This window comes from Chiloscyllium plagiosum, chromosome 3 (assembly GCF_004010195.1).
Source record: "Chiloscyllium plagiosum isolate BGI_BamShark_2017 chromosome 3, ASM401019v2, whole genome shotgun sequence".
In the NCBI taxonomy this organism is placed as follows: Eukaryota; Metazoa; Chordata; class Chondrichthyes; order Orectolobiformes; family Hemiscylliidae; genus Chiloscyllium; species Chiloscyllium plagiosum.
In genome coordinates this window covers 118,823,396-118,838,246 of record NC_057712.1, presented here as the reverse complement: position 1 = coordinate 118,838,246, position 14,851 = coordinate 118,823,396, and the positions used below count along the sequence as shown (strand labels likewise).

The 14,851-nt window shown below is 43.6% G+C and overlaps 1 protein-coding gene across 1 annotated transcript in view; it reads right to left on the bottom strand.

Annotated features, from left to right (window-relative positions):
* The window catches only part of polr1b (RNA polymerase I subunit B), a 40,674-nt gene extending 32,307 nt beyond the window's left edge, over positions 1-8,367 (bottom strand). Inside the window, exons 1-3 of the mRNA XM_043687196.1 lie at positions 7,909-8,367; positions 2,848-3,015; positions 1,165-1,311 (exon numbers count right to left, since the gene is read on the bottom strand). Of these exons, the coding sequence (XP_043543131.1) occupies positions 1,165-1,311; positions 2,848-3,015; positions 7,909-8,136 (543 nt within the window). The 5' untranslated portion in view covers positions 8,137-8,367. The remainder of the gene's footprint in view (positions 1-1,164; positions 1,312-2,847; positions 3,016-7,908) is intronic.
* Between the last annotated feature and the right edge of the window lie 6,484 nt (positions 8,368-14,851).

Genomic DNA, 14,851 nt, shown 5'->3' with positions numbered 1-14,851 from the left:
TCCCGACCTCTCCGCCCCCACCCCCGTCTGACCTATCACCCTCACCTTGACCTCTTTCCACCTATCACATTTCCGACGCCCCTCCCCCAAGTCCCTCTTCCCTATCTTTTATCTTAGCCTGCTGGACAAACTTTCCTCATTCCTGAAGAAGGGCTTATGCCCGAAACGTCGATTCTCCTGTTCCCTGGATGCTGCCTGACCTGCTGCGCTTTTCCAGCAACACATTGCCAGCTCTGATCTCCAGCATCTGCAGACCTCACTTTCTCCTCAGAGTACTGAGTGGCCTGGATAGTGTGGGGAGAAGATGTTTCCACTATTCAGATCGACTAGGAGCCGAGGGCACAGCCCAGAGCAAAGGGACTATCCTTTAGCCAGAGGGTGGTTAATCTGAGGAACTCACTGCCACAAAATGCTATAGAGGCCAAGTCACTGAATGTATTTAAGACAGAGATAAATAAGTTCTTGATTGGTAAGGAGATCAGTGGTTATGGGGATAAGACAGGAGAATGGGATTGAGAAACATATCATGATTGAATGGCAGAGCAGATGGCTGATTTCCCTCCGATATCTTATGGTGTTATGCTCTTATATAAGTTTTCAAAGCACGACCTTACCCAAGCGTTCTTCTATCATCCATCTCTTATTGAACATCTGCTTGCAATTTATGCACAATCAGCAAAACATCGGATTATATAACAGCATTTGAGAAAGTTTTTTTTAAAAGATTTTCAAGGGAAGAACAGAACAGGTCCAGTGCATGGCAGGGGGCAATGGTAAAACTTCCATTGCTAACTATGTATTAGTGATTGTTATTTTGGGGAGTGTTGATTAAGACGATGTTAGACTTTGTATGCTTTCTGCACCACAGCTAGGACAATTTCCTGTGTTAATTATTTACAGCAATATTTCAACAGTCATTGTCCATAGTCTTGCTGAAAGAAATTTAGTTTCCCACAGTGCTTATAAGAGCTTTAACGTGTCAACCAAGATAATCAAAGTTTGTATTCTATACTAAAAAAAATTCCCACCAAGATGAATGATGGTATAGAAGCTTTTTTCTCTTCCTTCCTCTAGTGTGTTGCTCAAATTCCTCTACCCCTATCGAATTTGTATCCAATGATAGAATATCATACTGGGTGAAAAGGAAATCAGTCAATTATTTACCTCTGCTTCTTCGTGGTGTTTAATGAGATCTTGAGGAGAAAGCCCATACAGATTACAGAGCTTCGATTTTACCATAATAGGTATCAAACCAAGACTCTGTTTAATAACTCCCTTCGGTACACCATTCACAGACCAGCTGATATCTGCCTAAGAAGAAGGAAATAGGAAGTTAAGAGAACTGCTGTCTGCATACATCAAAAAAAGTAAATCTCTTTTTAAAGCTAAGAATGCAGCATTGGCCATCAGGTAGGACACCTGACTTTTTCAATAACATATGATGCTCAGGTTCGTTTCAATCATACTGAAGTAAACTGAATGATTCTGAAATTAGTTCATGCCAGATACATAGCTTATACCACAGGTTTCAGTATTGCTGAATGACTTGGTCTCAATAGTAATGCTGTAATTTTTACTAAATAGTAAGCTGCAATTTTATTTACAGGCAATTCAAATATGCTTGGTTTAGGAAAAAGATGAGGCGAGGAACATCATCTGTAGTGTCTTTCCATAATTATTACTGCCTCCTATTGGAATATATTCACATCAAAAAGTGTCAGCTGAAGATATGAGAGTAAAACAGTTGTGAACAGGGATGGAAAGCTCATGAACAACCATTAATAAGCATAACACATGAAGAAAAGCCACTTAAGTAAAATACCAGAATAATTCCAGTGAACCATACCCTAATATGATGCTTTCTGACAGCATAACAGTTATAGAGCTGGACTGGTAACCTAATGGTTGACAGTTGAAATCCCACAATGGTGAAATGTTAAAACAAACTGAATAAATTTATGAACTAGAAAAATGATTGCAAACTCGTTAAAGTGTGATTAAAAACCCAACTGGCTGAATAATACTCTTCTAACCTCTCTGCCCTAAATTATACCCATTCAACAGATAAAATAAACAAATTATTTTTAATGTCTTCAGGACAAATAGAGATTGTTTATAAATGCTAGCATCACATGAACAATTTTTTTTTAAAATGTGGCTTAAAAGCAGGAAATTCACTTGATAAATATCACAAAAAAACTTGCATCTCTCTCAGATCATCTTGAGGTGACCCAAAGGGCTGTAAAGTAGAAGACAGATTTCACAGATCACAGTTTATGTGGGTTAAAACACCATTGTTAAAAGTAGCACCAGTTGGAAAGGTCTAGCCCTAAGCAGGTGTTAATAGCATGTAGCCAAATCAATTGTAACTCCAGCAGCCAATACAGTCTTACAGCACAGGAATAGACTTTTTGGTCCAACCCGTCCATGCCAACTAAGATTCCCAAACTAAATTATTCCCACGTGCCTGCATTTGGCCCATATCCCTCTAAACCTTTCCTATTCACATGGCTATTCAAACGTCTTTTAAATGTTGTAACTGTATCTGCATCCATCACTTCCTCCGACAGTTCACTCCATATACGAATCACCCTCTGTGTAAAAAAGTTGCCCCCCAGGTCCCTTTTAAAGCTTTCTCCTCTCATCTTAAATCCACTACCTGAGGGAAAAGACCTTTGCTATTCACCTTACCTCTACCCCTCAAGACCTCAACCTCCTACCCTCCAGTGAAAAAAGTCCCAGCCTCTCCTTATAACTCAAACTCTCTAGTCTGATAACATACTCATAAATCTTTATTGCATTTTTAACTTATAACAGACATAATGGATCAGAACTAACAATACTTACTGTTAACTTGCCCTTATAAGTACTCCGTCGTCCTCTACACTCTGCTGGGTAGACTCTTAGGTCATTGCAAATGCTACCTTTTGACACCATGGGAGGGCTGATGAAAGCATCCATAAAGGCCAGGCTGATCCGTTCATTTCTATAATTGAACTCCAATGGAGGAATGGCCTGTGGTGAGCACATTCAAAACAAATGTGTCAGTTAGAAGTTTAAAGGAAGTTGTGTTGATACTATGCATTTTGCTAAAATGACACAAAATTCTTGACCGCATGCTCACCTTAAATTTTTTTACCACCTTATAGACCACTGTAACCTCACACTTTAAATTTATATACCACCCTGACCTTTTTATTGCACTTTCTGAGTTGTCATTTTTTTTATATAAAACCTTAAGTTACCTCGAGAATGTGACTTAAAAGAAGTTCTGGGATTTAAATATTAATCCATCGAAACCTGCAACCTATTCTAGAACATGAAAGATTTAACAGCAATCTAGGTTTATTTAATATATCATTTCAGTTGCATGATCCTTGTCTATAAATTCCGAGTCTTTTGATCCCGCTCCACAGCTACCTGGTGAAGGAGCAGCACACCAAAAGTTAGTACTTCCAAATATAACCTGAACCATAACCTGGCGTTGTGAGATTTTTAACTTTATCCACCCCAGTCCAACACCAGCTCCTCCACATCATTAACATCCTAAAGTGTTTCATAGGAGCATTATCAAACAATATTTGATACTGGGCCAATCATGAGATATTAGTACAAATGGTCAGAGACTGGAGATTCTGTAGTTCAAGTAATTCATTTCTCAACTCCTCAAAGTCTGTTCTAATCTACTATTTTGAAAAACTCTCTACTTGCCTGGATAAATGCAACTTCAACAATACTAAAGAAGCTCAACACCATCCGAAACATAACAGCCTACTTGATACACAACCCCATTCTCCACCTTCAACAATCATTCCCTCCAGACTAAGACACTTTGTATGCTTTCCTTTATTGGTCAGAGCATTGAGTATTTAGGTTGGGGGGGGTCATGTTGCAGCTGTAAAGGACATTGGTTAGGGCAGTTCTGGAATACTGTATGCAATTCTGGCCTCCTTCCTATCGGAAGTGATGTGAAACTTGAAAAGGTTCAGAAAAGATTTACAATGATGTTGCCAGGGTTGGAGGGTTTGAGCTATAAGGAGAGGCTGAATAGGCTGGGGCTATTTTCCCTGGAGCGGAGAGGTTGAAGGGTGACCTAATAGAGGTTTATAAAATCATGAGGGGCATGGATAGGGTGGGGGGAGTCCAGAACTAGAGGGCATAGGTTTAGGTGTGAGTGGAAAATTTAAAAGGGACCTCAGGACCAACTTTTTCACACGAAGGGTGGTGCGTGTATGGAATGAGCTGCCAGAGGAACATTTAAAAGGCATCTGGATGGGTATATGAATAGGAAACGTTTAGAGGGATATGGGCCAAGTTCTGGTAAATGGGCTTAGATTAAGTTGGGATATCCCCTCAGCCTGGACAAGTTGGACCGAATGTTCTGGTTCTGTGCTGTACATCTCTATGACTTTATCACTCTAATGCATTGTGACAGCAATATGTACCAACTACAAGATGCATTCTAGCAACTCATCAAGGCATCAAGACAGTTAGAGTCTAGATTAGAACGGTGCTGGAAAAGAACAGCAGGTCAGGCAGCATCCAAGGAGCAGGAAAATCAACGTTTCGGGCAAAAGCCCTTCATTCTTGCCTGACCCGTTGTGCTTTTCCAGCACCACGCTAATCTAGACTCTGATCTCCAGCATCTGCAGTCCTCACTTTCGCCTATCAAGACAGGACCCCCAAACCCACGATCTTTTCACCCTTGAGGACAAGGGCAGCAAATATATGGAAACACCAAGTTCAGTTCCAAGCTACACACCATCTGACCTGGAACTACATCACTATTCATTCACCATTGTGGAGGCAAAATCCTAGAACTCCCTCTTAACAGTACTGTAGGTATATGAATAGTGCATGAGAATGCAGTGACTCAAAAAAGCAACTCACATGGATTTCTCAAGGGAAATGAGAGACAGGCAATAATGATGACCTATGAACGCCCACATCCCACGAAAAAGATTTTTTTTAAAAAAAAGGCTTAGTCAAAGAGGTACGTTTTTAAGGGCCATTTTTAAAGATGAAACAGGGATGGAGAGGCAGAGAGATTTCTGGAGTAACCCCAAAGCATAGAACCTAGGCTGCTGAAATACACAGCAACAAAGACTTATTTATTCATTCTTGCCACATGAGCGCTGCTGGCAAAGTCAACATTAATTGCCAAACTCTATTTGCCCTTAACCTGACTGGCTCTCTAGACTAATTCAGATAAGGCAGTTAAGGGTCCACAATTAGAGTAGAGATCTTGGAAGGACATAAGGCTAGAGGAGATTAGAGAGAACAGGTGTGACCAGAAGACAGTTTGAGAACAAAGGATGAGAATTCTAATATTGAGGCATTGCAAGACTGGAAGACAATGTAGGCCAATGAGCATGCGGCTGGCAGGTGAATGGGACTTTGTTTGAGTTAGAACACACATATTTTGAATTAGCTCAAGTTTGACAGTAGGAGAAAGTGAGGACTGCAGATGCCAGAGATCAGAGTAAAAATGTGTGGTGCTGGAATAGTACAGCCAGTCAGGCAACATCCGAGGAGCAGGAGAGTCGACGTTTCGAGCATATGCTCTTCATCACATTCCTGTGCCACACTTTTTGACTTTAAGTAGGACAGAACAACTGAGAGGAATGGAGTGACCCGACATTTGTGCAGAAAGCTTTGAAACTGATAAAACAGTCTAATAATGCAGTTAAGAAAGAATATTGGATTCTGGATTTAATTGTCAGGTAAAAATGCCAAGATGTTATGCCAGAATTGACCTAAATGAAATATCAGTGCTGTCCAATCTGGAGTACTGCATCCAATTAAGGAAGGACACAAAGGCTTTTGAGAAAATACAAAAAGAAATAGAATAGTTCCAATAATGAGGGATTACATTTACACACTGGCAGACTGGAGGAGGTGTGATTGCTCTTGAAGATAAAGATGAGATTTGATACAGATATATAATCTCATTCAAGAAGAAATTCAATAAATAAATGAAGAGAAAAAACTGCAAGGATGATGACTGCACTTCAAAGGAACTTAAGTGGTGAAGTGGTTCCCTTCTGTGTTCCACAGTAATGAGGGAAACTACGGCTTTTGCCCAAAACATTGATTTTCCTGTTTTTTGGATGCTGCCTGATCTGCTGTTCTTTTCCAGCACCACTCTAATCTAGACTATGTAACTGTCTTGATGCCTTGGTGAGTTGGTAGGATGCATCTTGTAGTTGGTACATATTGCTGTCACAATGCATTAGAGTGATAAAGTCATAGAGATGTACAACACAGAACTAGAATAAAGCCCAGCCCAACCATATGAGGAACTACCAAGGGCCAGGTTAACATTTGCACTTGCCATTCAGAGCACCGGTGTCTGGGTTATGGCTAAGGGTCTACATTACTGCTGCGTATTTTTGATGCCTCCATTGTCAATACCTGGATCCATGTAGCTAATGCCCCTGTCCAGTTGCTGCTTTCATACAGACATACAAATCAGAACCAGGGTAGGCCATTCAGCTCCTCGAGCCTGTGCCACCATTCAGTGAGATCATGGATGATCGGATTCTAACCTCAAATTTTCATTCTTGCCTAACCCTGATTTCAGCGATTCAGAGAGCACCTCTGGGCCACCCGGACGAACCAACCCAACCAACCTGTAGCACAGCATTTCAACTCCCCCTCCCACTCCACCGAGGATATGCAGGTCATTGGACTCATCCACCGCCAAACCACAACAACCCGACGGTCGGAGGAGGAGCGTCTTATCTTCCGACTGGGAACCCTCCAACCGCAGGGGATGAACTTGGACTTCACCAGTTTCTTCATCCCCCCTCCCCCCACCTTGTCTCAGCCGGATCCCTCCAGCCCGGCACCGCCTTCCTGACCTGCAGTCTTCTTCTTGACCTCTCCGCCTCCATCCGACCTATCACCCTCACCTTGACCTCTTTCCACCTATCACATTTCCAACGCCCCTCCTCCAAGTCCCTCCTCCCTACCTTTTATCTTCTCCTGCTGAACACTCTCTGCTCATTCCTGAAGAAGGGCCTGTGCCCGAAACGTCGAATCTCCTGTTCCCTGGATGCTGCCTGACCTGCTGTGCTGTTCCAGCAATAAAGTTTCAACTTTGATCTCCAGCATCTGCAGACCTCACTTTCTCCTCCTGATTTTCACCACCTTGCTTTAGAAGAAACCTGAAACCACTGCCTTACAAGTCTTCAAGGCTCGGCTACCACCACCTTTTCAGAACGAGTTCCATAAACTCTCAAGGCTCAGACAGGAATTTTTAAGAAATCACCTCGTCATGGTTTTAAATAGGAGACCCCGACCCCTAATTCAAGACGCTCTTATGAAGGAAAACAGCCTCTCCGCGTCTGTCTGTCAAGAGCCTTGCCAGGTCTTGTTGATGTGTTCATTACTGATACCCTGGTCCATATGACTGATACTGAAAATGTGTTGCTGGAAAAGCGCAGCAGGTCAGGCAGCATCCAAGGCGCAGGAGAATCGACGTTTCGGGCATGAGCCCTTCTTCAGCCCTTCTTCTCCTGCTCCTTGGATGCTGCCTGACCTGCTGCGCATTTCCAGCAACACATTTTCAGCTCTGATCTCCAGCATCTGCAGCCCTCACTTTCTCCCATATGACTGATACTCAGACTACTACTGCTGCTGCCCAGGTCCATGTTGCTGATTCTCCTACGATGTGGAGGAGCTCCTGTTGGACAAATCACACACCAGCTTCCAACAGGTCTATCCGGAAGTAAGAGCTTTCGGAGCTGTCTCCTACGGTTCGATGACCCTGTGACCTGTACCCATGTGGCCCTGTGCCCTTCAGCTCGTGCCATTGTCCCTGCACATGTTGAAGCCTCAAGTCTAATGTCATTGTTGTAGTCCCATGCCCCACCCCCCGCGGCACGTGCTCGGGCCCGCGCTCACCTGCACGGCTCGCGCCAGCCCCTCGCTAACCGCCTGGTCGAACGAGTCCACGTGAGCTGCGACCAACTCCTCCAAGGCCCGCCACCGCTGCTGCTGCTGCCGCTGCCGCCCCGGGTTCGCTTCCAGACCCAGGCTCACTCGGCCGGTCCTCAGCCCCGGCTCTGTCAGGTTCTTCAGACTCGGCCGGAGCCTCTCCTCGCCGCACAACTGCTCCCATTTGTCCGCCATGTCCAACCAGACAGAGGTTCCGGAGGGGAACAACTGCAAACGACAAAGGTTCCGCTTCAGGATCGCCGCGCGCGCACACGGAGAGGAGTGCAATGCTGCACTTTCAACTCAAGGGTTGAGCCTCAATCCATGTTCATTTTAAACAGACAGCTTTGACTTTCGTGTGTATTATTCAAAAATTATATATATAATAAAAATTAGTTAATTGGGAGAGAATGGAATTTCCATTATATTTAGCCAGCTTTGTTTTCACAGTAATCAAAATATAAATGTCGCCTGTTGTACTCGTCAAACAGAAACACGTAAGCACAGTTCCATACGTTGTGTACCTTTTGATGGCATTTATTGAGAGTGCAGACTATAATCTACTTCAACGCCAGGAGTATCTGGAATAAGGTGGGTGAACTTGCAGCATGGTTTGATACCTGGGACTTCAATGTTGCAGCCATTTCGGAGACATGGATAGAGCAGGGGCATGAATGTTTGTTGAAGGTTCAGGGATTCAGATGTTTCAGCTAAGAACAGAGAAGATGGTAAAAGAGGGGGAAGTGTGGCATTGTTAGTCAAGGACAGTATTATGGTGGGAGAAAGGACATTTGATGACTCGTCTACAGAGGCCTCCAAGTAGTTCCAGAGATGTAGAGGAAAGAATAGCAACAATAATTCTGGATAGGAGCATGAGTAACAGGGAAGTTGTAATGGGATCTTTAACTTTCCAAATATTGACTGGAAATACTATAGTTTGCGTTCTTTAGATGGGTCAGTTGTCCAATATGTCAAAATGGTTTCCTGACACAGTATATAGACAAGTCAACAAATAAATGAAGAGAAAAAAACTGCAAGGATGTTGACTGCGCTTCAAAGGAATTTGAGTGGCGTAGTTCCCTTCTGTGTTCCACCTTTCAATAGTAATTAAGAAAACTAGGGGGAGTAGCTGGTGAATAAAGGCCAGCCCAACCAAATGAGGAACTACCAAGGGCCAGGCGAACATTTGCTCTTGCTATTCAGAGCACCGGTGTCTGGGTTGTGGCTAAGGGTCTATATTTTTGATGCCTCTATTGTCAATACCTGGATCCATGTAGGTGATGCCCCTGTCTAGTTGCTGCTTTCATGCAGACGTACAGATCAGAACCAGGGGTAGGCCATTCAGCCCCTCAAGCCTGCGCCACCATTCAGTGAGATCACAAATTATTCCGATTCTAAATTCAAATTTTCATTCCTGCCTAACCCTGATTTTCACCACCTTGCTTTAGAAGAAACCTCAAACCACTGCCTTACGAGTCTTCAAGGCTCGGCTATCACCACCTTTTCAGAACGAGAGTTCCAAAACCTCTCAAGGCTCAGAGAGGAATGTTTTTAAAAATCACCTCGTCCATATGAGTGATACTCAGACTGCTGTTGCTGCTGCCCAGGTCATGTTGCTGATCCTCCTATGATGTGGAGGAGCCGCTGTTGGACAGCGTTGGACAAATCCCACAACGCCAGGTTATAGTCCAACAAGTCTATCTGGAAGTACTAGCTTTCGGAGCACTGCTCCTTTGTCAGGGCAAGTAATTGCTGGGGGAAAGGCAATTATGATGCAATTGAGCAAGATTTAGGATGGGGAAGGAAACTGCAGGGGATGGGCACAATTGAAATGTGGAGCTTATTCAAGGAACAGCTACTACGTGTCCTTGGAGGAAGGGTGCATGAGTAACACCCTGCCAAAAGTCAATAATGAGTTCCTTGGTTTTGCTGGCATTGAGAGCTAGGTTGTTCTCAGTGCACCATTTTTCCAGCTCTTCCACCTCCTGTTTGTAGTCTGTTTCATCGCCACCTGAGATTCGACCAAGCATGGCAGTGTCATCAGCGATCTTGTAAATGGCATTCGTCTGGTATCTGGTGACAATCATGGGTATGTAGTGAGTACAGTAGTGGGCTGAGTATGCACCCATGGGGGGCTCCAGTGTTGAATGTTAGTGACAATGAAATACTGATCCCAATCTTCACTGATTGGTCGGTGGGTCAGGAAACTGAGGATGCAGTTACAGAGAGTGGGGCTTAGTCTGAGATCACTAAGTTTAGTAATCAGTCTCAAGGGGATAAGTGTTGAAGGCTGAACTGTAGTCAATGAGTAGGATTCTTATGTAGCTGTTCTTGGTATCAAAATGTTCTAGGGAGGAGTGAAGGGCAAGTGATATGGCATCTGACGTGGATCTGTTGGTCTGATAGGCAAATTGGAGTGGCTCAAGAGTAGTGGGGAGGCTGGAGTTGATTAATGCCATGACCAGCCTTTCAAAGCACTTCATAACCACCAAAGTTAGGGCCACTGAGCAGTAGGTATTGAGACATAGAGTCAGAGATGTACAGCATGGGAACAGACCCTTCGGTCCAACCCGTCCATGCTGACCAGATATCCCAACCCAATCTAGTCCCACCTGCCAGCACCCAGCCCATATCCCTCCAAATCCTTCCTATTCATATACCCATCCAAATGCCTCTTAAATGTGGCAATTGTACTAGCCTCCACCACTTCCTCTGGCAGCTCATTCCATACACGTACCACCCTCTGTGTGAAAAAGTTACCCCTTGGGTCTCTTTTATATCTTTCCCCTCTCACCCTAAACCTATGCCCTCTAGTTCTGGATTCCACAACCCCAGGGAAAAGACTTTGCCTATTTACCAAGCTGCATGAGCCTTGAGGTACATTTAAAAGACATTTGAAAAGGTACATGAATAGGAAACATTTGGAGGGTTGTGGGTCAAATGCAGGCAAGAGGGACCAGTTTAGTTAGGGAAACATGGTCAGCATGGACAAGTTGGACCAAAGGGTCTGTTTCCATGCTGTATGACCCTTATGACTCCACAATCAAAGAAGGTAAATCTCTTGTCAAGAGGAAGGCGGCAACTTATGTTACGATGAGACGTGAAGATTCAGTTATGGCACTTGAGTGTTACAAGTTAGCCAGGAAAGACCTAAAGAGTTAGTTAAGAGCAGCCAGGGAGGCACATGAGAAGTCATGGGGAGATGGGATCAAGGAAAACCCTAAAACTTTTGATAGGTATATCAGGAATAAAAGAATGACAACAGTGAGATTAGGGCCAATCAAGGATAGTAGTAGGAAGTTGTGCATGGAGTCTGAGGAGATATGGGAAGCGCTAAATCAATATTTTTAGTTTGTATTCACACTGGAAAAAGACAATGTTGTTGAGTAGAATATGGAGATACAGGCTACTAAATTAGACTGGATTGAGGTTCTGGTTAGCTATTTTCACACTTTCCAGAACTGCTAAGTCCCTTGGGTTGGATGGATTTATCCTAGGATTCTCTGGGAAACCAGGGAGGAGATTGCAGAGCCTTTGGCTTTGATCTTTGTCATCATTGCCTACAGGAATAGTGCCAGAAAATTGGAGGATTGCAAATGTTATCCACATGTTCAAGGAGGGGAGTAGAGACAACCCTGGTAATTATAAACCAGTGAGCCTTACTTCAGTTGTGGAAAAGGTTATAAGAGAAAGGATTTATAATCATCTAAAGAGGAATAAGTTGATTAGGGATAGTCAACACTGTTTTGAGAAGGGTAGGTCATGCCTCTCAAACTTTAGAGTTCTACGAGATGGTGACCAAACAGATATACAAAGCAGTTAATGTGGTGTATAATGGTCTTCAGTAAGGCATTTGATAAGGTTCCCCACAGTAGGCTATTGCACATAGAGGCATGGGATTGAGGGTAATTTAGCATTTTGTTACAGAAATTGGCTGGCTGAAAGATGATACAGGATGGTGGTTGATGGGAAATATTCAGCCTGGTGTTCAGTTACTAGTGTGTACTGCAATTTTGGGGCCACCGCTGTTTGTCATTTTTATAAACAACCTGGATGAGGGTGTAGAAGGATGGGTTTGTAAATTTGCACATGACAGGAAGGTCGGTGGAGTTGTGGATAATGCTGAAGTATATTGCAGGATACAGAGGGACATAGCTAAACTGCAGAGCTGGGCTGAGAGATGGCAAAAGAAGTTTAATGTGGAAAAGTGTGAGGTGATTCACTTTGGAAGGAGCAACAGGAATAAAGAATATTGGGCTATTGGTGTCCTTGTCATAGATCCCTGAAAGTTGCCACCCAGGTTAGTAGTGTTGTTAAGAAGGCATACTGTGCGTTAGCTTTTATTGATAGAGGGATTGAGTTTTGGAGCCAAGAGGTTATGCTGCAGCTGTACAAAACTCTGGTGCGGCCGTACTTGCATATTGCATACGATTCTGGTCACTGCATTATAGGAAGGATGTGGAAGCTTTGGGAAGGGTGCACAGCAGACTTACTAGAATGTTGCCAGGTATGGAGGGAACGTCTTACGAGAAAAGGCTGAGGGACTTAACCTTCTTTTCTCTAACAAAAACAGCCTTGAGAGGTGACTTAATTGAGACATACAAGATAATCAGAGGGTTAGATAGGGTAGACAGTGAGAGCCTTTATCCTCGGATGGTGAGGGCTAGCATGAGGGGACGTCGCTTTAAATTAAGGAGTGATAATTTCAGACAGATGTCAGAGGTAGTTTCTTTATGCAGAGAGTAGTAGGGGTGTGGAACATACTGCCTGCAACAGTAGTAGACTTGCCAACTTTAAGGGCATTTACATTGGATAAACACATGGATGAAAATGAGAGAGTGTAGGATAGATAGACTTCAGATTGTTGCAATGACCATTGAGGGCCAAAGTGCCTGCACTGCGCTGTAATGTTCTAATTTCGGGGATAGACTGGCCACCATAACCCAGATAGTTATGGAGATGTATAGCATGGAAACAGACCCTTCAGTCCAACCCATCCATGCCAACCAGATATCCCAACACAATCTAGTCCCACCTACCCACACCCAGCCCATACCCCTCCAAATTCACTTCCTATTCTTTTATATGTTGCAACTGTACCAGCCTCCACAACTTCCTCTGGCAGCTCATTCCAAACATGTACCACCCTCTGCGTCAAAAGTTACCCATTAGGCCTCATATCATTTCCCTCACCCTAAACCTATGCCCTCTAGTTCTGGACTCCCCTGCCTGAGGGAAAAGACTTTGTCCATTTATCCTATCCATGCCCCTCATGATTTTGTAAACCTCTAGACAGTTACCTGGACTATACATCCTCACTCCCTGCTTTCTGTAAAGACTCTATTCTGTTTTCCCAGTTCCTCTGTCTCTGTTGCATTTGTTCCGATGATGCCAACTTGATAAGGGAGCCTCCAAAATGTCCACCTTCTTCCTCAACCAAGGATTCCATAGTACTGTTGTTGATCAGGCTTTCAGCTGTGACCAACCCATATCTCTCATTTCAGCCCTCATGCCCTCCCTTCCTGCAACGGTGAGATTCCCCTTTGTCCTTACCTACCATCCCACCAGCATCCACATCCAGAGGATCATTAGCTGCCATTTCCATCACCTCCAGCAAAATACCATGACCAAGACACACACTTCCCTCCCCTGAACAGCCTTCCAGAGGGACAATTCCTTCTGAGCCCTGGTCCACTCTTCTTTCACCCCCAACACCTCCCTACTCCAGCCCCATGGAACCACCTTCTGCAACCACAGAATGTGTAACACCTGTCTGTTTACTTTCTCCCATCTCAGTATCCAAGGGCCCAAACACAGCTTCCAGATGAAGTGCTTTACCTGCACGTCACACAATCTACTCTATTGCATTCATTGCTCAGAATATGGTCTCCTCTACCTTGGGAAAACTAAGCATAGACAGGGTGACCACTTCGCAGAACACTTTTGGTCTGTTTCCAAAAAAGACCCTAAACTTGTTAGGAAGGGGATTTACCCTGTGTCATAATTTAAACCAGCAACACAGAAAAGATTTACCCCGTGCAGTAATCTGTGAAAATTTGAGGCAAAGAACTATCTCTAAAGTCACTATTTTAAAAAATAAAGTTAATTTTTATTTTAAGTCTGAGAATAATTAACTAACAACTATTTGCAAGTCATTGAACTAAACCTATCGTTTACCTCTTCTCCTCCCCACCCCCCCAAAAAAACAACACTGGTCCAATAAAACCCCCAATTAAGATTTGCAGACAAGTTCAAATTTCAAGACCAGCCAGCTGTCAAATCTTCCCTTTGTATCTTCCTCTGTAAATTTGTTCTCCAGGTCGGTGTCAATGTTCTTTTTCTGTGCAAACCCCTTCTCCAGACAGATACTTCTGAGTTTTTACTAGCAGCCTACATTTGTTGGTCTTTTGGCGGTTCTCTCTCAACAGTTAAAACCAGAAAAAAAAACTTATACCCCAAAACATCAGATCATTTTATTGGTTTTAATACTGTCAAAATACCAAATTCAAAATTGATTGGAATTTGGTATCTTGTGGCATAATTTAGACTGATTGGCCGAATTTGAATTTGTTTTTGTCTTGTAGTAGCCCAACCAGTGCTAGCTGTTCTGACCAAGCGTTACTTGTTCTGGACTCTCTGCCTCTCGAAATCCTTGCTAGCTTTTCAACTCTCTAAGGTACAGTACCCCTTACACCTTCATAACACTTCCAATTGCCTGCTACTTCAACACACCACCCTGTTCTCTGGCTAGTATCTGTCTCAGACTTGCTGCAGTGGTCCAGCAAAGCTCAGCACAAGCAGGAGGAATAGCACCTCATTTTCCACTTGGACCCTGCAGTTTTCCAGACTCTATATATAGTTCAATGTCTTTAGGGCTTGAGCTCTCCCATGTTGAAACTTTATTGCTGGA